Source organism: Solenopsis invicta, chromosome 12 (assembly GCF_016802725.1).
Source record: "Solenopsis invicta isolate M01_SB chromosome 12, UNIL_Sinv_3.0, whole genome shotgun sequence".
Classification (NCBI taxonomy): Eukaryota; Metazoa; Arthropoda; class Insecta; order Hymenoptera; family Formicidae; genus Solenopsis; species Solenopsis invicta.
In genome coordinates, this window is record NC_052675.1 from 6,237,991 (window position 1) to 6,264,598 (window position 26,608).

Sequence of the window (26,608 nt, forward strand, 5' to 3'; positions counted from 1 at the left end):
ACGGTTTTCTTCAGTACAGATATTACAAGTCTATAAAACAACAAATTAATCGCACTAATTAAGATGAATTTGTCGAAATAAACAAATAAAGATCAAAAATAAAAATGTTCCAAAAGACTTAGCGGTGGAAAGCGTCACGACTAGATGGGATTTAATTTCAAAAAATATTACTATTCCGGTCAATGAATTTCTCAAAGCTTTGGATTTAATAATAGATAGACGTATTTTAAATTCAATAATTTTTGTTAGCAACAAGTTTATGTGATTTTACAAAGCTCTTGTCACTGCACACACTCTGTGAGGTCGTGTATAATGTTATTATACTAAGACGTTGAAATAAGATGTACACCGCGGTTTTGCACAATCTCTATTTATTCGGTAACTTGTTTTTATTTTTTTATTTTTGGTCTTTATTTATTTATTTCGACAAATTCATATCTTAATTAGTGCGATTAATTTGTTGTTTTATAGACTTGTAATATCTGTACTAAAGAAAACAGTCATTAAAGGTCGAAACGTTTGCCTGACATTGGAGTTATGCGTTGATTTATTTATTTGCGTCTGACATCTTGCGTGGTTCTTGAGCTCATTGTTCCCTAATTGAAATTAATAAAATACAAAGTATTTCTGGCTCAAGTAAATTAATCAATAATTACAAAATTAAATGCCTTTAATTAAGTCACCGCAGTTGTTTGTGGATACAAATTAACAAAAACTGTTATTAATATTATCGATAATCAAACGTTTCGATCCTCTTATTGGATCCTCTTCAGTGAACTATGTATATGTTACATCTGCAAAGTTAACGAAGTTTTGCCTTCGCCCGCCTCAAGTAAGCACAAAAAAATCATCAAACGCTTTTAAGAATTGATAAGTCCGTTATGGTCTAAAAATGGAGAGTCAAATTATTAAAACTACGAAATCAATATTTTTAACATAAAAACCAAAAATGGAAGGCAGGCAAAACAAGTGGTGAGACAATGAGCTCATGTCGATGTATTTAATGACAAAAAAGAAATGATGTGAAAAGAGCTAGGGCATCGAAATAATAGCTTTCCCCACCATGCTCATTTCGTTTCACATCCAATAAGGAACTCATTAGCTATGAGATGCTGTCTATTATGTTGTTGTAGATAGGATCAAATAAATTAGTATCGCTTTAAAGATTCAACCCTGATCTTTGTTTTTTTTTTATGTAAATCATTTCAGAACTTATATCTGTTTATGAGGCGGGCAGAAGCAAAACTTTGTTAACTTTGCGGATGTAACATATACACAATTCACCGAAGAAGATTAAAACGTTTGATTATCGTTAATATGAATAATAGTTTTCGTCAATTTGTACCCACAAACAAATGCGGTGACTTAATTAAAGACATTCATTATTGTAATTAGTAAAATAATAAAATGTTTTTATCTTGACTTTGAATTTAATGAACACTCGATTTCAACAATAAAATCATCACCTATCACATTAGACAATGCTTCTAATACTAGAAATGGGTAATTATGCAGTATAGGGGACCCAACTCTAATCATGTTGACCTTGACATATGTTACAGAGGCAAGGATATTGAACAACTTTTTCTTATAAATTAATTAGCGCTCTCGGTTTTCAAGACATAATTAGAAAAAGAAATACAGTTTTTTTTCAATTATTTCAAAAAATATTTTACCAAAAAAAGGTCAAACAAAAAATAAAACTTGTCATGAGCTTTACAAAAAAGGTCATATACATGTTTTACCTAACTTCAATACTTTAGTCGTTATAATAGATAAACTGTTTTTAAATGAGTTTCTTTTTATTTTCATTAATAATTTATCTTCAGTATTAATACAGGGTGTTCATTAATGGTTGTATCCACTTTTTACCATAGGAGCATGATTTACCGACGGATATGTATTTCTAACATATTATATTAGAAATAACAAATGCGTGCTCCTATGGTAAAACGTGGGGACAACCAATAATGAACACCCTGTATACTCTCACACACGCACGCACGCATGTACACGCGCGGGAGGGGGTGCAAAACGATGAGCCTTTGTGTGTGTGTGTGTGTGTGTGTGTGTGTGTGTGTGTGTGCGCGCGTTTGCGTGTGTGTGCGCGTGCGTGTGTGTGCGGTTATTACTGAAAATGAATTATTAATGAAAATAAAAACTCATTTTAAAACAGTTTTTCTATTATAACGACTGAAGTATTGAAGTTAGGTAAAATATGTATAAAAACTTATTTATAGAATTTTTTGTAAGCTTTATTTCTTACTTGACACATTTTTTTCTGAAATAAATACTTTCTGAAATAATTAAGAAAAACTGTTTTTCCATTCTCTAAGTATATCTCAAAAACTGTAAAAAGGCGCCAATTAATTTATGAGAAAAAGTTGTTCAGTAGCCTTGCCTCTATAACATATATCAAGGTCAACATTATTAAAGCTAGATTCCCTATACTGCATAATTACCCTCTTTTTTTTCTCATTGTATTGCTTGTTACTCGAATATTTTTGATGTTCCAATAATTTACCATAATGTTCCATTCAACGTTTTGTGCCGCTTCATTGACACTGTTATTTTACCATAGTTCATGCTATGTTACTAAAGTTCATGATAAATTTAAGTATCATTTTGGAATTTGGTTACTTCTTCTGGTATGAACAAAAATCCTCCAACATTTCTTTACTGGCATATTTCAAAAAAATTATCTGCAGAGAAACGTTCTTTTTCACAAAAATGTAATAATAATTTATTTATGACAGAGACGACGTTTTTGTAGGCTCCATCGCTGCTTCCAGGGTCTTAAATATTAATCCACACATTTTGCTTTTGATGAATAGAAATAAGAAATCACAACGTGCCAGATCGGAACTAGTAAGTAGTGTTTTGAAAACGTTTCAACGTTAGCTATAAGAATACGTAATAAAAAATATAAGTTCTCATTAAAAAAATTGCGACGTCCTTCATGTGACATTGAAAAATAAATTTCTTCAAAAATTAATTTTATCATTATTTATTCCCCTTTAGATCATACAACTTTTGTCTGAAATATTTTTCTGTATCTTTTATACTTTTCAAAATATTTCAATGCAAAATTGAAAATACCATAACATGTACATTAATATTTAATTTATATATCAAAAGTAACAATCATATCAAATGAACGTCCACCACAGGATCGCTTCATGTGTTTATATATGCAAGCTGGCGTTTTGCGAGCACCTGAGTTTTAAATTTTGATAATAACGATTGAACCAATTAAGTTCTCAATAGTCTCAATCAATAGGGAATAGGGTAATTATTCATTTTAAGGGAAGCAGTTGCTGGCCTTGATCCTGACATATGTTGTCAAGATCATACCTGTGAGTAAACTCCAAGAAGTTTTAGCCATTGCTCGTTATTTGTTAAAAAGTTATAATCATAAAAAGATTGTGAAAATCATAATGAATTTTCGACTTTCTACGCAGAGACTCATTATTAGCACTGTTCCACATGGGTTTGTTTGGACTGCATATAATAAACTTCTATTTATATTGACATACGAAATGGTATTCCTTGTTTTGGTACATGTGAACAGCATTACTTACATTATTTAATCAAATTTATTTTCAAATGGCAATATAATTATATAGACCGTATTGACAAATTTTTTTATATTATATCTAATTTTTATCCTTTAAATAATATCAACAATAAATAAATGTTATAATATATTTTTTGTATAATTTAAAATCCAATTGTTTTTATGTTAAATCGTCGCTTAGCATGAAAAGTAAATGATTAGGCAAAACACCCTTCCCTCGCACCCTTTCAACCGACATTCCTAATCAAACCCAATTTCAATTTTCGCTCTAACCACACACATATGGTCATATGCACAGGACCGGTGCGAGTTAAGCAAGCGCCCCAGGCAAGTGGTAAAATATGGTGCCCTATAGATAAATCTATATTCTTTGTATGGTATAATTCTAAAATCGTAACTTATATATATTTATAGTAATTATTACAATGATTAATATTATAATTTAACGTTATATGTTTTTGTTGTTTTTACTTCTAACCAACCAATTTATTTCATGTATTACATCTATTGGTTTAAAGCCCTCTCACCGCGTCAAGGTTGATGTAAAACGAGAAGGTCTTTTTCGTTTTTTTTGTATTTTATATTTTTAATATTTTTTTTTATATTTTGTTTTTTTTATATATTATGGTTTTTTATATTGTTTTTTTTTATGAATTATTTATATTTTTAATTAACAAATGTTTTGTCTCTCATTCTATCCATTTTTATAAAGTAAATTTATATCTTATATCTAAATGAATGCTCCGATTTGTTGATATTCAAAATGATTTTTTTCGTGCTTTTAAATCCGATAGACTTTTTATAACTTTAGCAAGGTCTATTTTTTGAGTAATCTCGTTCTCAATTGATAATATCGCTAGTACACTTAAACGGTCATCACTTGTGGATGTACGCAAATAGGTTTTAATTAACTTTAATTTGCTAAAACTGCGTTCTCCACTTGCAACTGTGATAGGTATAGTCAGTAATATTCGCAATGCCGTCCAAAGATTTGGCAAAACCGATTGCAGGTTGTTTTGATTTATGAATTTAAGAACATTCAATGGATCATAAATATTTTTTGAGATTAAACTACTAGTAGATTGCAACTCGTCATATAATTCATTTCCGAGGATGTCATAATTATTTCCGTGTCTGAGTTTATCTTCAAGGTTGGAACAACACTTTTTCAACTCTTCTATTTCGGGTAACTTACTTATATCAAACAAGAAGAACCAAGTATCTTGGAATTCCTTGAGTTGTTTAAATCTTTCTTTGAGTGATGTTATTGCAGTATCTAATATAACGTAAAAAATCTTTGTTTTAAAAAGATTTTGAGGATCAGACATGGTTTCATCACTATGTTCGTAATTAAACATGCGTTTTTTTCGATTTACTCGTTTCTGCACAAATATGGGATCTACATCTAAACTTTTAGCAAGTTCCTTTGCATCTACTAACGCTTTAGCAAATCCATTAAGTCGATAATTTTCTATATATTCGGCACAAGATTCCATGAGCGAAACGGCGGATCCGAGGTCCATTGTATTTGATTGCATAGATTTACTCACAATATTGATACGAAACAAAATATCGTACCAGATAACGAGCATAATAAGGAAATTGTAATCGCATAATTGTGACGCGAGGGTTTGCGCTTCATGCTTAATTGCAGGATCAGAGGAACCGTGTTCACTTAATGTTAGCAGAGCATCATGTATTTCAATAACTTGTAGCGCAACGGCTTTAAACACTCGATACGACTCTCCCACCGGGTTGTACAAAGTGGTTTTACTGTAAAAGCTGGCACAGTATCAGTTAATATTTTCCACCTTCCAACAGAAGTTGAAAAGAGTGTGTAAATTTTTTGAATAACTCCGAAAAAACTAACAGACTCGGTACAAGAAGTTGCACAATCACTAATAACTAAATTTAAACTGTGACAACCGCAAGGCATAAAGAAAGCTCTTGGATTAATTTGAAGGATACGAGCTTGAACACCTTTATTCTTTCCTTTCACGTTGGACCCATTATCGTAGCCTTGTCCTCTGCAATCTTTAATATCCAAATTGAGTTCTTCTAATACCTTTAAAATTATATCAAACAAGGACTGACCAGACGATTCATGAACTGCTCGAAAAGTAATGAAATGTTCTTTGGGGGACACATCACTGGATACATCGACAAATCGTATTGTAACAGAAAGTTGTTCTGTGTGACTCAAATCAGGAGTACAATCTAAAATTATACTGTAGTATTTTGCTTGCCTGGCACGATCTAATATTGTGTTTTTAACACTTGATCCCATCAAAGTGATAATTTCATTTTGAATAGTGTTACTGCAATAATGAACATGAGTTTCTTGGGATGAAATGCGTCGGAGATGCTCATGCATAGTGACGTCATATTTTCCTAGTAATTCTACCAAACCTAAAAAATTCCCATTATTTTTAGTAAATAACCGATCGGATGATCCGCGAAGTGCAATATTATGTGTTGCTAAGTATAAAATTATATTGCATAAGCGATCTAAAACAAGTCGCCAATGATCACGCTCCTTAATAATATCTGCCTGTAATTTCTGATCGATAGTTTGACGCGATTCAAGTCTATGACAAGCTTCAAACCAACTTGCAAAACTCTTTCGGTGTTCTGGTGAATTTTCATGTGATCGTAAATAGTCATGAATATTTTTCCATTTATTACTTCCAGTTGTTGCAAAGGAAGATTTATTTTTGTCACAAAAAAATAGTTTACAAGGAATGCAAAATATTCTATCTAATTTCTTTGAATAGCAAAGCCAAGATCGTATATAGGACTCGCCGTTTCCAGTGCTTCGATAATACAAAAATTTCGAGAACGATCGATTGTCGGCATCTTTAGGAAAAACATTATTTTCGTTAATTTGCGGTTTTACATCTAGTGTCAGTATATGGTCACGAACAGTGTTACTAAGCGGAAAAGGCCAAAATGCCGGATCGCCATAGTTAATGATCGGATCGTTAACTGCAATGCTACCTGAAGAAGATGAAGCAACTGGTTCCTCTACCACAATTTTTAAATTCGACTCTTGAGAATCTAAATTATCAGAGATAATATGCATTTCGGCATTTGATGCTGTACTACATTCGTGAATGGAATTTTCTTTATTTATTTCAGATGTTAGGTTTGTAGTAACATTTTGTGAGAAGTTAGAGTTACAATCACTTTGCGGCTTAAAGAAAGCAGCAAGCGATTTTGCAGATTTACTTTCTTCTTCCTCCCATCGAAGTTTTCGTTTACGGTTCGCAGATCCGCTTAATTTTTTCGAAGCCATTTTTATGAAAAAATGATTATGATATTTATGATAAAGGTAAACGCCGGTCGAGCGAGATCCCTTATAATATCGGAGGAACTATTTCTCTAACGAGAAACGCAGCCGCTGGCAGCCGCCTAGCGGTAAATATGAAACTATGATTCCTACAGCGAATATTCGAACTGACAACGGGGCTCACTCCACAAAAGCAGATCTGTTGGTCTCGGTTCCGAGCGCCCTTATATTCCCTATTGGATTATATTCCCTTGTCCACGAGAAAACGGCCCCGCGGCGGTAGCGCGAACTGGCGCCCGCGAGCGTACGCAGTGCCGACGCGTGAAATGGTGGCGCCTAGTAGAACGGTCGCCACAAAATGAAAACACACAAGAACGAATTTTATATTTAAGCAATACATGTTTTTAAAATTTAGATCTGGGAATGACCTTTTTTCTTAAGAAAATTAAGGCGTCTTTGGCGCCCCCCGGAGTTGTCGCCCCAGGCGACTGCCTGGTCAAACTGTAGCTTGCACCGGTCCTGCATATGCATGCTCTGTGATCATATGCGTATGGTCACCACTGAAACAGGGTCGTAGCTACGGGGATGCCAGAGAATGCCCGGCACTCTCTAACATTCTTTTGGCACCCTCTAAACAGAACAAATAACAACTAATGTACCTTTATACAATCTTTCGCCTTTTTAATATTAAGAGTTTATTATTTTATTTGTATGCATAAATGCAATGAAAGATCTTTTTTTATTTATACATAAATATAATATATTATTATTTTGTTTTCGTAATTTTTATATTAATATTTTATTTTTTAGTTTTTTAAAAGGCTTTAAATTGATATCCTAAAATGTTATTTTGATTAAATTGCAAGCATCTTCTACTTTTCCCCAAGCACTCTCACAAAATCCGTTCTAGCTACGGCACTGCACTGAAATATATTATTGGAACGCGCACAGCCATACAATCCTTTGTTAGAGCATGATCCGAGAGAAAGCGTTTTAAGTGGTAGAGCTCTATATTATAAAAGTAGCGCAAACAACCGCCATCTTGGACCTAATGGACCTAATGCTGGTTGGCTGAAAAGTGTAGAAACTAAAATCACTGGACGCTCATTGGATGAGACCTCTTAAATCCATTATGGCGGTTGAAGTCGGCATCGTTTAGATAAAAGGATTGCGCTACTCTTATAATATAGAACTCTACTAAATGGTCTTTATCTTTCCTCGAGCTGACTGCGCACGCGTAGTAAATAGGAATGGGAATAATACATTCCTGTAAAAAGTATATTCGTGCTAAATATCTATACATATATTTAAAACTGTAATCTAACCTATACTGGAATGCTAACTGTCATGTCAAAGACCGGGCCTGGGCTGGGCACGTAGAAAGAGATAGTTGTCGAAGTACATATCTTTCTTTATCCAACTAATTTCTGATTAATTAGAAATATTTTCCCGTCTTTTTCTGCCTTTCACAAAAAAAACGGGGATATACTTCTTTTCCCTCCCCGCCCCCCCCTCTCTCTCTCTCATCCCGCATCTGTCTTTTTCCTTCCTATTAGATTTAGCATTACAGTACAGATTATAGTTCACTGACTTGAGATTCCCACTGTATGATGAAACTTTTGGTCAGGGTACAATGGTCTGGCGCGTGATTTTAGAGAAACTAAATTCATTTTTTTACGTTAACTAAAATTTAATTTAACTTCTTATTCTTATATCAAATACTCCAATTAAGAATAAAATAAAAAAATATTAAAAAATATACCTAAACATAATAATAGTATAATAATATATGAGAAATGTATTAAAATCAGGCTAAAATTTGTGACAAACACTACAGTTTTGTAATAGAACTTTTAATCCAACTATAGCTGTAAAAAGAAGATAAATTTTTTGTAATATATTTTATGTCAAGATTACTTTACTTGTATACAAATATTTAGAAATTTGAATTACTTTTTAATAATATTTAAATCTTAAATAATTGAGATTTAGAGTCACTTTTGATGTTTAAAGTGATGTAACTAACAATTTACTCATTTTAACTACAAAATTCAAAATGTCAGACATTGTATATACTTTGAAGTTTGATATCCAATTGGTTCCGTTTGCATATATTTGCCTAAACGATTTCTGTAGCGCATTTAATCCTTTGCGTCACGGTGCAGCACGCAGCGCGGTGTAGCTCTAGGAGCTACACCTACCATCCAAGCTTTATCAATAAATTGTTTTACATATTCTGTTAATATGTTTGGTATTGTCTTTAGTTTTAATATTTAATCAATTTGTTTATACATTAAACATTAAAAATAATGAAAAAAAAAATAAAAAATAAAAACCAAATATAAAATACAAAAACCAATAAAAAAATAATAAAAAAACATAAAAATTAATAAAAAATATAAATATTAATAAAAAAATTTTGTTTATGAAGTTAACAACGTCCTCGATTCGTAACTCTGGGTTTAGTTAAGTGTAGTGATCTTCGAAATTAGATATAAAGATCTCGTGGTTAAATAAAAATCGATCTGCGTAATATTATAAAAATTTAAGTATATTCTATCCATTATGTTAAATTTTGACATCGGATTCGTAATCAGTAAGACGCGGATCCGGTGCAAAAAATTATGACGCTCTGGGCAAGAGCTCCAAAAGTTGCCTCTCCTCTTGTGACTTTCTCTATTGCGTTTGCTCTCTGCACTATTCGGGATCACGACAAGGGCGTGGCAAACAAAATCCCATTTAATATTTTTTTGTCTTTATGCATTTTTAATTTTTTGTTTTTGATTTTTTTGCTTTTTTTAGATTATGTTTTTTGTTTGTTTTTATTTTTGCGAACCACTTTTTTTTAAGTTTTATGCGTAATTTAAAAAAAACTGCTAATTTTTGTCAAATGAGGTACCTTTATATGAACTTTTTCCTTGTCTTCATGTCAGCAAATTTCTTTACATTATTACTAATATCTCCTTCGCTTATCAATTCATTTTCGATTGACAACAATGCCAACAAATTCAATCGTTCCTGAGTCATGGAAGATCGCAAATATGTTTTTATGTGTTTTGATCTACTGAAGCTACGTTCCCCATTACCAACCGTTATAGAAATTGTCAATAAGAGCCTCAATGCAATCCATATATTCGGTAAAATATTTTCCAGACCATTTTTACAAATGAAATTTAATGTTTCCACTGGAGTATTTACGTCTTTGGAAAATAAGGAACTTGCCGACTGTAATTCCACACATCTCTTTACCGTTTATATCTTGGTCTGTATCATCAACTGTGTTTCCAAATTACACAATTTCTCTAACTCACTGACTATCGACAAATCTTTTAATTTAAATAAAAACCCCCAAGTTTCTTCAAAAGATTTTAGCTGTTTAAATCGTTTATGTGGATCAGTCATTATTTCATCTGGTATCTCGTACATAAATGCACGGTTTTTTCTTCGAACTCTTTTATTTACAAAAATGACATCTATGTCAAGATTTTCAGCTAGTTGTTTAGCATTTACTAATGCTCTTTCGAATCCAGAAATTCAATACTCTCGAATATAATTAATACAAGAATCTAATAGTGTTACAGCAGAGCTTAAGTCCATATTAGTGGATTGTATACTTTTGCTCACAATATTTACTTGATGTAAAATGTACCAAATTACGAGAGTAACTATGAACCCGAAGTCACATATGTGTTGCTAATGTCTGAGCTTCATGTCTAATAGCAGCATCTGATGAACCATTTTCACTGAGTGTTATCACTGAGAGCATCGTGAATCTTAATTATTTGGAAGCGAAAAGGTTTTAAAGAATTGATTCTACTCTCCCAACGAGTAGTGCATAAGGATTTCACTATCAAGAATGGCACACTATCTGTAAGAATTTCCCATCTCCCGACAAAGGCGGAAAATAAAGTGTAAACTCTTTGTATTATTCCAAAAAATGTCACAAACTTAGTGTAAGAAATAGAAACTGTTGCTTAAAACAATATTCATACTATGGCATCCAAAAAGAATAAACAAGCTCGTAGATTTTCTTGAAGCATACGAGTTTGAACTCCTTTATTTTTACATTTCATGTTTGGTCTATTATCGTATCCTTGTCCTCTATAATTTTTAATATCCAAATTATTTTTTTGTAAAATTTGTTTTGTAGTTTCATACAAAAATTGCCTAGTGGATTCTTCAATCGGTACATAAGTAATGAAATGTTCTTTAATTGATATTTCTTTTAACGAAACATCAACAAATCGCAAAGTAAATAATAATTGATCAATGTGACTTACGCCTGGAGTGCAATCTAAAATTATATTATAATATTTGGTTTATATGGCACGCTCTAATATAAGTGACTTAATTGAAGAAGCTAATAAAGAAATTAAATCATTTTGAGTTTCATGACTGCAATAGTGGACGTGAGTTTCTTTACACATAATGCGCCTCAAATGTTCATGAAGAGTCATATCTTATTTTCTAAGTAATTCTACCAATCCTAAAAAATTTCCATTATTTGGTATACAATTTGTCGGAAAAGCCACGCAATGCTAAATTATTTCTTGTAATATAAAGAATAATGTTACATAAGTAATCTAAAAGTCTGTCAGTGGTCTGTCGCGTTCCCGTCTGATAACCTTTTGTAAATTTTCATCTATGTTACTATGTGTGTGTAATCTTTGACATACATGGAAAGGTTTCGAGGTGTCCCCCTCCAATTTTGACGAGCTTTTAATATGTTGTTGTACAGATAAAAATAAGAGACACGTATTTTTTTATACGTTCCCGTTTTCATCCTTTTGAGGGTGAAACACTCCTTTGAAAAAAATCAGTTTTTTTTTTTCAAAGCGTATATCGTCAAAATTATATGAAATAGAAAAAAATGTTCTAAATAAAAGTTTAATGACTCGAAGAGTACTTTATAACAGCGGAAAAAAATTTTTTAATTATTTTTTATACTTTCTCCCACCACTTACCAATATTTTTCAAAATTTTTATTTTTTTAATAAGCAAAATAAAGTTTATTTTATTACAAATTCAACGGTATATGATAAAGTTACGATGCAACATTCCCATTTTCCAAAAATAATTAAAAACCTCTCTATTCGTATGGTACGCGCACCCATTCGTGCGTTCGTGCGCTACGAAAGTGATTCCCTCCGAAGTCAACGTGCTTTTAATATATTGTACAGATAAAAATAAGGTATTTTTTTTATACGTGCCCTAACGCACTTTTAAGGGTGAAACACCCTTTTGAAGAAAATCGGTTTTTTCTTTCGAAGTGTATCGTCGAAATTATAAACTACTTGAGCCGAATAAGGCCCACTGTTAAATTTACTATTTAAAAATGCATTTTATGTTTCAAATATAAGCTTAAAAGATGTGTCATAAAAAGTAGATAAAGACAGACTACCCTGATTAAAAAGACTGATAGAAAACGATAGAAAGTATCAGAAACCTGATTCAAAACGATAGAATTCTATCGTTTTGAATGAGGTTTCTGACACTTTCTATCGTTTTCTATCGGTTTTTTTTATCAGGGTAGGGATTTAATAGCAAAACGTTTATTCAGTGCAGCAAAAGCTTGTGACAAAGTAAGGAAATTAGCCGTTTTTATAAAAATTTATTGTAAATTTAATAAATATACATTATTTTATGATTTATTACAACATTTAATTATTTTTGGAAAATGGGAATGTCGGAACATAACTTTATCATACATTACATCGTTAAATATAAAATAAGCTTTATTTTGCTTATAAAAAGAAATAAAAATTTTGAAAAAGGTAAGTAATGGGGAAAAATGTAAAAAATAATTTAAAAAAATTTTTTCATCACTGTTATAAAGTACATTTAAAACTATTTAACTCTTAATTAGACCATGTTTTTCTATCTCTTCGATGCTTAAAAAAAAAAACCGATTTTCTTCAAAGAGGTATTTCACCCCCAAAAGTAAAAACGGGCACGTATCAAAAAATACGTGTCCTTTATTTTTATCTGTACAACAACATATTAAAGGCTCGTCAAAATCGGAGGGGGACACCTCAAAACCCTTTCCTTAGTTCGACCCAATTAATAAAATGTTTTAAATGTTCAGGAGAATTTTCATGCGATCTTAAATTTTCATAAATATGCTTCAAATCATTATTTCCCGTAGTTGCCAAAGAAGATCTACTATTCGCATTAAATAATTTGCAAGATATACAAAATACTTTATCTGCATTCTTTGAATAGTACATCCATGATCTCAAAAATTTTTATTATGCATATTCCTGTAAAATAGATCAGCTAAAAAATGGCGCTTCTCAGAATTTAAAGGATATTTATATTCCTTGTCTACTTCAGCTAAAAATTTCATACTAACAACATGATCTCAAATACTTTTAGATATAAAAGAAGGCCATAATTCGAGATATAATCAAATTTCAAGTCTTTTATTATTTCATCATTTTCATCATCATTGTCTTCCTTATTATCAAGCTTTATATTTATTTCTTTAACAGGTAATGTTTGCTCTGAATGTTGTTCATCTTCCTAAGTAAAATATTACTTTTGGCAGAAGAATTAGGGGAAACAGTAGCAGTACCTAAAAGATTTTCAACATTTTCCGTTGGATCTAGTAAAGTTAAAACTTGAATTTTTGTATGCAGAAATCCTGCCAAAAATTTCGCACAAGTTTTATTGCTTTTATCGTGTATTTCATTCCTATTCTGATAAGCGGAACCAGATAATTTTTTGAAAGGTATTGTTAAAAATAAAGAAGTAAAAATTTGTTTTGGGGCTTTATATATATGTTCCAGCAGACCTGCGGATGCGTTTTCTCTTTTAAGAGGCACGATTTTTTTTGATCCGCGGGGCTCCTTATATTTACCCCGTAGCCGCACTCGACTCTCGAGTAAACGCGCCATCTGGCGCCGTGGCGCTAGCCTGACACACGAGCGCGTATAGTGACGACCGGACGGGCACACTGTCAGGTGCGTACCCGTTCGCGTGGCCGCCACATAGTTTTACTTAAATACCTGACAAATCTCAAAACGTTCTGTTCATCTATTTAGTTTACATATATGTATACATACACTGACAAGAAGGCTCACCAAAATGAGCAATTATTTGAAAACAATACTAAATCTTATTACACACTATTACAGTATATAGAAATTCTACGTTCGCTACAATTCGCTATGTTCCGCTACCGCGGATTAAAAAGTATAAAGAGAACTACGTGTGCGTGTCTTCAGCGCTTGCTGAGAGAGAGGTCTAGAAGCTCAAGCGTTCGGCCCAGGTATACGGCCACTCACAAAGAGAAACAAGATCACGAAAAAAGATAATAAGACTCCACTCAATCTAATCAGCCCGCAAAAAATGGACCAATTTTATATTCAAAATTTAAGTTCTGATTTTTGCCACTCACAGTTTGTTAACTATTATGTGTGCGCACTGAAGGTAATGCAGAGTAAGTGCAACTGCAAGACAAAAATCGGAACTTTACATGTAAAGTGAGTTATTTTTTATTTACGGAGTGAAGTCTCCTTATATCTTCCTTCATGTCATGAACAATATATATATGTACAAAAACCTAAAATCCCCGATCACTGCATCAATACATAGTTGAGAACAAAAATTACTGATTTTTTCTCTCTAAATTCACCAACGAGTGATGTAAAAAAATGTCTCACTCGAATCAAAATTGCGGTCATTAAAGAAAAAAAATTTTTCAAAAGTACATTTTTGAAAAATTTTTTTCCACACTATACGGCGCCCCCTAACTCTGGCGCTTCGGGCGATTGCCCGGATTGCCCTCCCCCCTTGTACCGGGCTGACACAGATGTTTGTGCACAATCCCGTGTTGCGCGTGAAGAACCGTTGCGTGCGAGTGCTCAAAGCATTTCACGAGAAAACCCAATGCTTGTCGAGTTATCCGAATTCAATATATCTTATATAATGTGGCTTACTTCATGCAAACATAAAATAAACATAAAGCACAAAAGTTTTCTGTACACTAAAAAAAGATTATAATCAAAAAAATTGTAATAATCTAGACTTGGTAATCAACTAAAACATCAATAATAATAATTATTATTATCAATTATAAATTATCATCAAATATAGTAATAATTAATAATTTTTTTTTAGTATTAATTCAAGATCGCGTAAGAACACATTTCTCCAAAATGACAAAATTATTGCACGAAAAATTGTTAATGTTAATTGAAATTGATAAAAAGTTTACGATGTGTTCACAGAAAAAATGAAATGCTTCTCAACAAACACTCGTTTCACTCGCACGCAGCGGTTCTTCGTGCGCAACACAAGGTCGTGCACAAACATTCGCGCCCTAGTAATCAACGACCTCAAACATCCCTAAATAGCAAATTTCAAGTAAATCCAATTAATTTTGTAAACTTTGTCCGCCAAATTGGATCCGCCATTTAAAATTTTTTATATCGGATTTGTAATCGGCAACCTCAAAAACCCCTAAATAGCAAATTTGTAGCAAATCCAGTTAATTAATTTTGTCCGCCATATTGAATTCACTATTAAAAATTTAAAATTTTTGACATTGAATTCAACGACAACGTAATCAATGACCTTGAAAACTCCCAAGTAACAAATTTCCTGTAAATCTAATTAATTTTGATAGTTCATATTAATTTAGTTCTTTTAAAGTCACACGCCAGACCACTATGCAGGGGGTTGATTCTGTATCAAAAGTTGAGTGAAAATTACAAAAGTGAGCAAATTCAGTAGCTTCTCACACAACACATGGACGTCCCCGGACGTCCGATACATGTTCACAAAAGTCCTTGTAATGTCTCAGTATCTCGTACGTCCATAGGACGTTCCAAGAACGTCCGGACATCCTGGTTTATCATAGCTGCAGTATGACGTTTGTAGGATGTCCGCAGGACATATTTGGGATGATTCGTAATATTTAACATATTATGTATATTAAACATGTTCCCAACATACATAATAAATTTGTATTCAAAAATTGCGAGCGTTGTTCTTTATATTAACCCTTAAACACGTAAGTGGGTCTGAGAGACCCCATATGAAGTTTTGAACGCTTGCTATGTGAAGACGGAATAAGATAGGAGGTTCGGACCAAGATGTAAAAAAAGTTTGAAATCTCTTTCGATTGATATGGTTGATCAACTTTTTTAGTCAACTATAATTCGAACGACACAGCAGCAAAGTTTTGTTAGGGTCAATGCGACTCATATAGTGGGTGAATTAATTAATTGTTTATTTCATTACAATTACAATAATCGCTTTTCAATTACGTACACCTTCAAAGATTAATTTTTATATTATAAAAATCTTACTAACAATAGTTGGATGAGTCATAGTCATACAATGGAAAAATAATTTTTGTGATTCAAGTAAATATGTTATTAGAACCTTTCAAGCAAATTATTTACTTCACGCAAGTAAATATTACTTAAAAAAAGTAAGTAATACTTCAAAAAAATAATATTTTCTACAAACAAGTAAGATTTATTTATGTAAAGTAAATAATTTGTTTGAATGATTCTAATAACATATTTACTTAAAACCACAAAAATTTTTTTCAGTGTACATACATAGAATAATTGGCTTTTATACAATAATTTTTCGTTAATTAGATTAATTATAATTAATATTAAAAACATCGTTTATTTGAGACAAACTTTACATTCAAGAGTAATTATCCATTAAACTACTTTTAATATTAACTTCAATAAATCTTATTTAAAGGCAAGTTCACCGTTATCTTGACAAAACTTTCCCTCAATAGTTCGAAAGAGGTTCAATAAATCCGTGGCCTGCTCGATCTTCGGATTACAATCTATGCAATTTTTTTCTTTGAAGAGCAATAACAGAAAAAATATTTATGCACATCAACATCGAGACAGCTGACGAGATGACGGAATTAGTATTTCGCTCTATTGAAAAAATTGACAATGATCAAGTTTGAAGAGCTACGCAAAATGTACGAAAAAGAGCAAGAATGTATATCAAAGTAGAAAGAGCACACTTCAAACATTTATTGTAACTGTAATAAAATAAACAATTAATTAAATCACACTAAATTAATAAATTATTACAAAAACGTCGAAACGTTTATTTCAGTTGTGACTTTTAGGATGTTTCATATTTTTTTAAACAAGGTGAGGGAAGAGAGAGAGAGAGAGAGAGAGAGAGAGAGAGAGAATGTGTGTGTGCTTGCGCGTTAAGTTCTTTCATATATATATATATAAACTTAAGAACTCTAGGAATTGTCGCATCGCCATCTAGTTTCCATGAGCATTCCAGTAATATATATATTTCAGTGGTGGTCACCATCAAAATTTGGGGTTGAATTGGGTTAGATTCCGCCCCTCCCTTGCAAAAGCATTTACTTTCCACACCAAATTTCCTATATCATGTAAATTAAAGATAATTTTTACAATGTTTTTATAATTATAACTTTTGAATGGTTAACAAGCGACAATGGTTAAAATCTCTTGTAGATAACTCAGGATCTTAACAACATATGTAAAAGTCAATGTCATCGGAGCTGCTTCCCCTAAAGTAAATAATTAGCGGGAATGGATTTAATTTATACTGTATTTATAAAGGTATTTTTATTTTCCTTCTACAAATTCTATATATTTACCTTATTTGGTTTATCCAATAATAAAAAAATTAAATCAAATCTTGAGAGAATAGGCTGACTAATATGGAGATTTTCAGTTATTGTTTTACTCTTGTCGTATTGTCCTCCAATAGGATTAGCAGCTGCTATAATTGATATTCGTGCGGGAAGAGAACATATTACACCTGACTTTGCAACAGTAATACTTTGTTGCTCCATTGATTCTAATAATGCCTAAAATAATACATATAAAAATTATTTGGATATTCTCAAAACTTCATTTATAAATACATTTCAACACATAAAATAGAAAAATAAGCTAATAAAAGTTTGCGCGCTATTGTGACGTAGTTTTCTTACATTAATTAATTTTAACTCACAATCAGTTACTGTTAAATCAATGTATTTAAAGATTCTTATTTTACATACAATTTATATTATTATTAATTAAAAAAAAAGCAGTCTAATTTTGTATTTAATTCTATTATATTCTGTTCGGTTGTATTCTATGTCTAAATTAAGTTTGTTATTTTTTGAATTTAAATCACTTCGCTAATTAACCTCAGATAACACAGAATGTTCTATGGATGTCTATAAACGTTCTATGAACATTCAAATATCCATAGAACATTCATAAACATCCATAGAATGTTCTGTGTTATCTGGAACTGTTTGTTATCATTTCTTTCTACATCCAAAATTTAATGTTATGCAATTCATGACTATATTGCAACCTATACTCAGCAATCAATATTCCTGTTTATATAATTTTATATAATTTTAGTCTTGAGTTTCCTGCCTGTTTGATCTACAAGTTTTGTCACACAGGTTGCATCAAAATTTAGACATTCTATCTCATATACAACAATTTTTCCAGAATGTTTTGCTAAAATATCTGCATGTGCTGTAATTATTCCATTGAGTTTATTAGTTTTGCAATATGTCATTCTTGCATTTATTAAAAGTATAAATAAGTTTCCGCCATACTTTATCAAATATTGGGCATTTACTGACAGAACGGTACCTAATGTTTTATTCGAAGTAATTTATTGTCCATCGCTAGTCATTACTTTTATCCATCTTTCTGGCAGCATACGGATACCGCGTCGGAAAAACGCTTCATCTTTTGAAGCTATTTGAGGCATGGCCAGGTGGTCCTCATAATTTCTTCTTCTTTGGGTTATCGTAATGCATTTATTTTTCATCACTATTGACTTGTTACGTCCAGAATTCTCGAAATAAGTCTCTCGGGTCGGTTGGCAAGTAGAGACTTAGAGAAATAATTCGAGCGAGGTAGGAAGGACGGAACAGGCCTAATCTCTCGCACACATGTCTCCGGGCGAGTGTGACGAGTCGAATGCGTCAGGTGAGTCAGAATGTAGGTCAGGTGTCGAGAATGACGACCTATGACTCTCATTCAGACTCTTGCATTCGTGTAGTCCTTATTTTGCGTAAACGAATCGAATCGCTTTTACGCGGGATCGGACTAAGTGCAATTTTATCGGAGCGGGAATTAGAGGTGATTGAAGTAAAGAAAAAGATTGAAATTAAGAATTACAATTTATTTTAACATAATAAAAAAAATAACCAATTACAATGATAGGTGATGACTAAAATAATAATTATTAATTTACAAATAATATTTTTGTTAGTAGAAAACATGTATAATAAAAAGAAGAAAAATCTTATGTTCTTAATAACAAAAAAATTGTAATTATAACTTAAATTCTAGTTGGTTATAAGTGTGCATGTGTAGGTGTATTTTATGATCAAGGGATTTTTAGTTATCCAGGTAGGCTTTGGAGCGAGTCGAAGATTTCTTCAAATTCATTGAGTACTCTTCGATTCGCTTCGATATTTTCATTTACTATATTCTCTACCTGTTCGGAAGTAAATAATGAATCGGAATGCGGGTTTTCTTGGGGAAACTCTAGCGCGGGGGAATATGGATCTTCCGGAGGTCTTCGAACAGGTGAATCGGAATTACGATAAAAAAAATCGGGGGAAGGTGTAGGAGGAAAATCTGTAGGAGAAAAGGTTGAATCCCGAGGAGAGGCTAAGGGTTCTGCAAAAGGATCGAAGGTAGAAGACGGTGACCCTGGTGGTTGTTTAAAATCTGGTTCTACATGAGATCCAGGAGAGTAAGAGGGGGAAGGATAACGACAGGGGGAAAAAGAGTGTGATTCGGGGGACGGATTTGAGACTGGCGGAGATGAGTCGGTCGGTTCGTCGGAAGTACTCAAATTAATTAGAGCGTTAGGCAAAACAGAAATTTTTGCTCGCTGTTTGCGTAATTTACCGCAGAGCGATAACGATGCGCCAAGCCTCCGGAGCTTCTTATTTCGGCGACTCCGACAGTTCTTAATGGCTCTTCGAGTTTTATGGTCAGGGACTCGCTTACGCACTAAAATGAATTTGAGAATTAAGGCTACGTTCTCTCTTTCTTATAAAGGGAAATAAAATTTATATTATAACTTCTTGAAAGAAGAAAAAGGAAAAGCAAAAGAAAAAAAGTTTGAATTAATAAAAGGAACAGAATTCTTCGTTTCCGCTGGAAGCAAAGAAAACTGCGAATTCAATCGAACGAGAGTTCGATTGTATCCAGCAGGGAATAAGGAGAGTCGCGGACCCAATCGCGAAAGCTCGATTGTATCCTACGGGAAATAAAAGAGTCGCGGACCCAATCGAAAGAGCTCGACTGTATCCTGCGGGAAATAAAGAGAGTCGTGGACCCAATCGAAAGAGCTCGATTGTATCCTACGGGAAATAAAAGAGTCGCGGACCCAATCGAAAGAGCTCGACTGTATCCTGCGGGAAATAAAGAGAGTCGTGGACCCAATCGAAAGAGCTCGATTGTATCCTACGGGAAATAAAAGAGTCGCGGACCCAATCGAAAGAGCTCGACTGTATCCTGCGGGAAATAAAGAGAGTCGTGGACCCAATCGAAAGAGCTCGATTGTATCCTACGGGAAATAAAAAGAGTCGCGGACCCAATCGAAAGAGCTCGACTGTATCCTGCGGGAAATAAAGAGAGTCGTGGACCCAATCGAAAGAGCTCGATTGTATCCTACGGGAAATAAAAAGAGTCGCGGACCCAATCGAAAGAGCTCGACTGTATCCTGCGGGAAATAAAAGAGTCGTGGACCCAATCGAAAGAGCTCGACTGTATCCTGCGGGAAATAAAGAGAGTCGTGGACCCAATCGAAAGAGCTCGATTGTATCCTACGGGAAATAAAAAGAGTCGCGGACCCAATCGAAAGAGCTCGACTGTATCCTGCGGGAAATAAAGAGAGTCGTGGACCCAATCGAAAGAGCTCGATTGTATCCTACGGGAAATAAAAAGAGTCGCGGACCCAATCGAAAGAGCTCGACTGTATCCTGCGGGAAATAAAGAGAGTCGTGGACCCAATCGAAAGAGCTCGATTGTATCCTACGGGAAATAAAAGAGTCGCGGACCCAATCGAAAGAGCTCGACTGTATCCTGCGGGAAATAAAGAGAGTCGTGGACCCAATCGAAAGAGCTCGATTGTATCCTACGGGAAATAAAAGAGTCGCGGACCCAATCGAAAGAGCTCGACTGTATCCTGCGGGAAATAAAGAGACTGAGAGTAATAGAGGGAGAAAAGGAAGGGTAGTGCAATAATACTGAATATATGAGTGTTTTGAAAAATATAACAAATATCTTATGAGAGAGAGAAGGTAGTCTTATGAAGAGAAAAAAAATAAAAATAATGGACGGCTGAGACTTACTGTTGGGTGAAGTTTTGAAGGTGCGAACGATTTAGTGGTTGGCAGAGCGGATTCAGCTTACAACGGCGGACGGTTGGTCGACGGTTGGCACTCAGAGTGTTCGGATCTCACAATGCCGCGTCGAATTTAAGTACGATGAATACGAATCCGAACGTCACAAACTCGGACATATAATGTCACGGAATGTGCGCCGGATCGAACTAGAGTGAATCGCGAAGCGAAAAATGAGCGATTGATCAGAATGAAAAAAGGTGCGGTATGTGCCCGTAAATGACTGTAAATGATTGTAAGAAAGTAAGTAAGTGCTGAGTAAGTGCTGGGTAAGTGCTGGGTAAGTGCTCGCGAGCTCCGAAGCTCCTTCCTTTTATACCTGATTCTGCCTATGGTTCCTATGGGATTTTAATCCGCAGATGTACCGTCTCTTATTATTGCCCACGCCCTACCTATTAATTGCGCGACAAGTGTTTCGAGTCGGTGAGGTCAATCATCCGCGTTTCAACGCTTGCTTCCGCCCAAAATCGGCACGTGTCAAGGGTAGACCAACCGTGTTGACTCGACCGGACAATTTTAGCGTATCCGCGCGATTAAGATAGGCCATCTTTTCGCAATTTTTCGGTTGCTTGGCTGCATCGACTTCGAAAGAAAAGAATTGTTACTCCGCAGGACGTAACAGACTATACGATGCAAAAAATTCTTTCGTTTATGCTTGGCAAACAACATTTCACATGTGAAAAATCGGCGTTCAACATTTCTCGGCTTCAGTTCATATGAAACCCAATTTTCTAGCTTTTGAATCATTCCCAATGATTTTAAGCGATGTGCAATTGCTGGTTGAGTCAGTCCTAATGTAAGTGCAAGTGCTTCTTGCGTTTGGCACAAATCTTCATTTAATAATGCTTCCAATTCCGCGTCTTCGTACACTTTCGGCCTTCCGTTACTTTTTTTGTCTTCGACGTCAAATTCACTGTTCTTAAATTTTGAAACCACTCACGACAATTTCTCTCACTTAAGCCTCACCATATGCTTCTACAAGCAATCAATGCGCCTCAGCTGCAAATTTCTTCAAATCAAAAAAGTAAATCAAAAGCTCCCGCAAATAACGTTTATTCTGCTCAAAAAACTCGACATTTTCGCACGAAAAAAGATATATATGATGCTGATACAAAATCGCTAATATTTTAAGGTTATGTTGTTGCCAGATGTCCAACCTTACAATATGACGTTTTACAGCAAATAACTTTAACCATAACATACTGGTGGCGCCATCTTTTGTCAAACAGCAGAAACTTATTTATACTTCTAATATAATTTTAGCAACATTCTTAAACCTTTCAAAATACTTCTTATGTGAGGAATAGTAAGGAATAGTAAACCATAAACCTCTGATTCTTTGATTTTAGGGTTATTTGGTGTAAGGGCTTTATGGTGAAATAAAGTTTTAAGTCATTTAGAAATGGTTTTAAAAATAAAACTCAATAGATAATCATTTTCACATAAATTCCCAATTATGAGCTCTAGATTTTTTGGTGAAATTCTGAAAAAATTATTTAGAAAGAGTAAAATGTCATCTCCAGTAAATAGGCCTGGATGATAACATAATTGATCGATTGCTGCGCCGAATTTCAATATACTTTATTATTTAATCTTTTGCAGATAGCCAAAATGTGTAGTCAAAATGTTTAAATATATTGATTCATTGGAAACTTTGAATTAAAAAAAGACTACGTTACAATTACGTGCAGACTTTTATTAGCCCCCATTTTTATTTTACTTATTGAAAAATTAAAAGTCTATTAATTTATTTAGTTTTAATAAATAAATGTGTTCTTGTCACTAATATTGTTATTAAAATGCCATGATTAAAAATGCTAGATCGCTGGATATTAATTCCTATATTAATTTTATTTATTTCAACGTGTAAAAACGAGACTATTTTTATGAATATTTTTTAATTATATGGTATAATGATCAATTTCAAGTTTTGTATGTTTATTCTATGTATGTTCGATATGTAATAAAAAGATTAAATATAAAAATTATTAAGAAATAATAATTTGTTTATAAGATATAAATTAAATGACAAAAGTACTTCTAAAAAAAATGTAAACACGATGTCTCAGAAACTATTAAATCGATTGACTTCTGCTTTGAGATAAATCTATTCACATACATGTATAGACTAAACATACAAAACTAGAAGCAATCTGTCGCGTAGTTGAAAAAATATGTAAAAATGTCCTTGTTTTTTCGCATCTCAAAAAAAAAGATTCTTTAATAATTTTTATCTGTTGCGCATATTTTTTCAACATTACTATTAAGTATATGCAAAAGTTTTAAATTTTCTTCAAATTTTTATTTGTTTATCAAATAGTACTAACAAGTATAATACAGTAATTATAAATTAATCTGAAAAATATTTTCTCTAATTTTTTTATATTTTTCTGTCACTTTTTGCGCAACGGTCAAATTTCTTCACAAAAGAATAATATCGGTTTGGAAACAATGAATTCATCAAACTATTTTTGTATTTCAACTATATTTCGAAAGCGCTGTCCTGCTAAAGAATGCTCCATCAACCGCATGGATGATAATTCGAAAGTGCAAAGTCAGGAGAGTACATCACGTGAGAAAGAACCAAGTCCAATTTAATGATAGTTTGTTGAGTGATCTGAGCAATGTGCGATCTAGCGTTGTCATGCAGTAAAATTATTTTCTTATTTCCTTACTCCAGTAAATGAACTGTCTCTTTAATTTTATCGGCCAAATCATCCAATTGACCACTGTAGCATATTCAGCATGAACGTTTCACCCGGTTAAAGAACTCATAATAAATTACACCTTTCACATCAAATACGCCAGGATTTTTTTACTGAATATTTGATTTTTTTACTGATATAAAAAGATAGCCAAGGTGTGGGGTATTCTATTGAATTACCTTTGCTTTTATAATGCTTTATTACTTGAACGTCTTACAATGTGTGTCGCTATGGTGGACGTACAAGAAGAGAAAGATTCGCGCGGACGCCTTCCTAAACGCCGCTGTTACCGATCTAAAGGCGCGTCCTCTTGAGACTAGCGTTAGAGATTCTTTACATTCCGCCCCCCTTGAAAGAACATCTTTCAACATAAAAAAAATAAAAAAATAAAAATACAAGACAGTGTGTTTCGAGTACACAATGTATAATATGCCTTATATCAATAAAATTAAACGCTTTAGTTTTTGATGATTACGTGCTTATAATAGGATTTACAGTGCTAATATTAGATTAAAATTACCGATGTGCTAAATGCTGTACTAATGCTAATGCTAACTAACTAAATGAATAATAAATGTTGTGCCCCGGTGATGGCTCCAGGGACGTCGGTAGGTATATCGGGATCTTTTCAGCGCCTTAGGAGTTAGAACTCGTAGGAAGGACCGCTCGATGATCAAAGATACAACACTAGCTCGTTCCAACGTTAAATAATGTATTTTCTTCAGTATTGCCCTTGTTACACTTGTAGTATGAATATATATATATATATATATATATATATATATATATATATGTCGATTGATTGCTTTCTCTTCTCGGACGGCCCGGTATATATAGGTCGGCTGTTATCTCCGGATTGTGTTACAAGCTCGACGTATAAGTCACGCACGGCGAGTAACACACCAGACAGCCGTTTGTCAAACTCTTCCGTCGCTTTCCGATTTTGTCGCGATATTTATACGGAAATTCGTCGTTTGGTTCGGCCAATCGTGTTCCTTGCGGCATGCAGCTCCCACGCTTAGCCGAAATCCGAATACCGGAAAGCGACTCAGCATTAGCTGGCGCAGCGCGATGGTGTTGCGGACCGGAAGCCCGACAGACCATCAGCGTCTTTCGATATTTCTAGCGTATGCGGAATTCGAGTCCGCTACGCGTATGCATAGTAATAGGAATCTTAATTTCCTGTTGCTATGCATATAATTATCGTAGTTGTACAGGGTACAACATAAGATATAACTAAATGAATAATAAGGTATGACTAAATGAATAATACACTGAGATGTAAACAAATGATAATGTAAGTGATTAATAAACTGAGATGTACGCACATGCTAATCAGTGAAAAAAGAAAGAGTATTAAGGTTAAATTAAAATTTGAATGATTAAGCCTTCCACTCCTTATGGGGAAGTGCACATATTTTTCTTAAGGCTCGCTTGTAAGTTCCTGTGAGTGTTCTAATCGTTACCACTCTGGTATTTCCATCTTGTCTTGGGTGTGTTTGTTCCACGCGTCCCAACTTCCATTGTAGTGGAGATAAATTTTCCTCGATCACCAATACTAAGTCTCTAATTTTCACAGCATTTTCACCCTCTCCAGGTGGTTCTTGTTTATAGTTGTTGCAGGTATTCCTTTTGCCACCTTTGCCAGAAGTGCTGGCGTAATTTTTGTATATGTTGCCATCTAGATAGATGGCTGTCTTTGGTATCTAAATAATTCCTCTTAGGTGGCATCTGCAGGGTTGAGCCTGTGAGGAAATGTGCTGGTGTAAGCGGCAGAACGTCATTTGGATCCGATGACAAGGCGGTTAAAGGTCTACTGTTTAAAATGCCCTCTATTTCTACTAAGAGTGTGTAGTACTCCTCAAATGTGTATAGTAGGCCTTTCATGGTGATTTGTATGTGTCTCTTGGCGCTTCTCACCGCGGCTTCCCATAGACCGCCAAAATGTGGCAATCTAGGTGGTATAAGGTGTCATTGTACATTTTGTGATGCCAATTCCGTTGCAATGTATCCTTCTTCCTTCTTCAGGAATTCATAAATTTCTTTTATTTCTCGTTTGCTGCTCCCACTAAATTAAAACCAATGTCCAAATACATGTGAATGCATGTTCCTTTTCTCGCACAAAACCTTTTAAATGCCATATGCTTCGGTGGTCAAACTACTCACCAGTTCAAGGTAGACTGCTTTTGTTTGAAAACAGACGAATAGTGCCACATATGCTTTACTGGTAAGTATATTACCTCTTCTTTTACTCTCTCTGACGGTGAAAGGGCCAGCGTAATCTGTGCCGCAGATAGCAAATGGTCTACTAGCTGTCACCCTGGACTCCGGCAGATCCGCCATTCTCAGTTATGTGATGTTAGGCCTATATTTGAAGTATGGTATGAACCTTCTTACCACTTTCCTGGCCTCTCTTCTCCCCAAAAGGGGCCAGTATCATGTTCTAATTGCAGCCAGTAAGTGTTACGGGCCACAGTGTTTTAGCTAGATATGCTCTTCTCTGAGAATGATTTCTGTAACGTGATGCTTTGCTGGTAAGACAATCTGATGTTTTTGATTATATGGGAGGTGTGCATGCTTCAACCTTCCACCTACCCTGATTAATCCTGACTCGTCAGTAAATGGGTTAA

General features: G+C 33.8%; 1 protein-coding gene across 6 annotated transcripts in view; it reads right to left on the bottom strand.

The window, feature by feature from the left end:
- Window positions 1-26,608, bottom strand: part of LOC105199212 (DNA helicase MCM8) — a 164,226-nt gene that overhangs the window by 50,592 nt on the left and 87,026 nt on the right. For all 6 annotated transcript variants that reach the window (XM_039456005.1, XM_039456002.1, XM_039456004.1 and 3 more), the window contains one exon: window positions 17,494-17,706. In XM_039456005.1, the coding sequence (XP_039311939.1) occupies window positions 17,494-17,706 (213 nt within the window). The remainder of the gene's footprint in view (window positions 1-17,493; window positions 17,707-26,608) is intronic.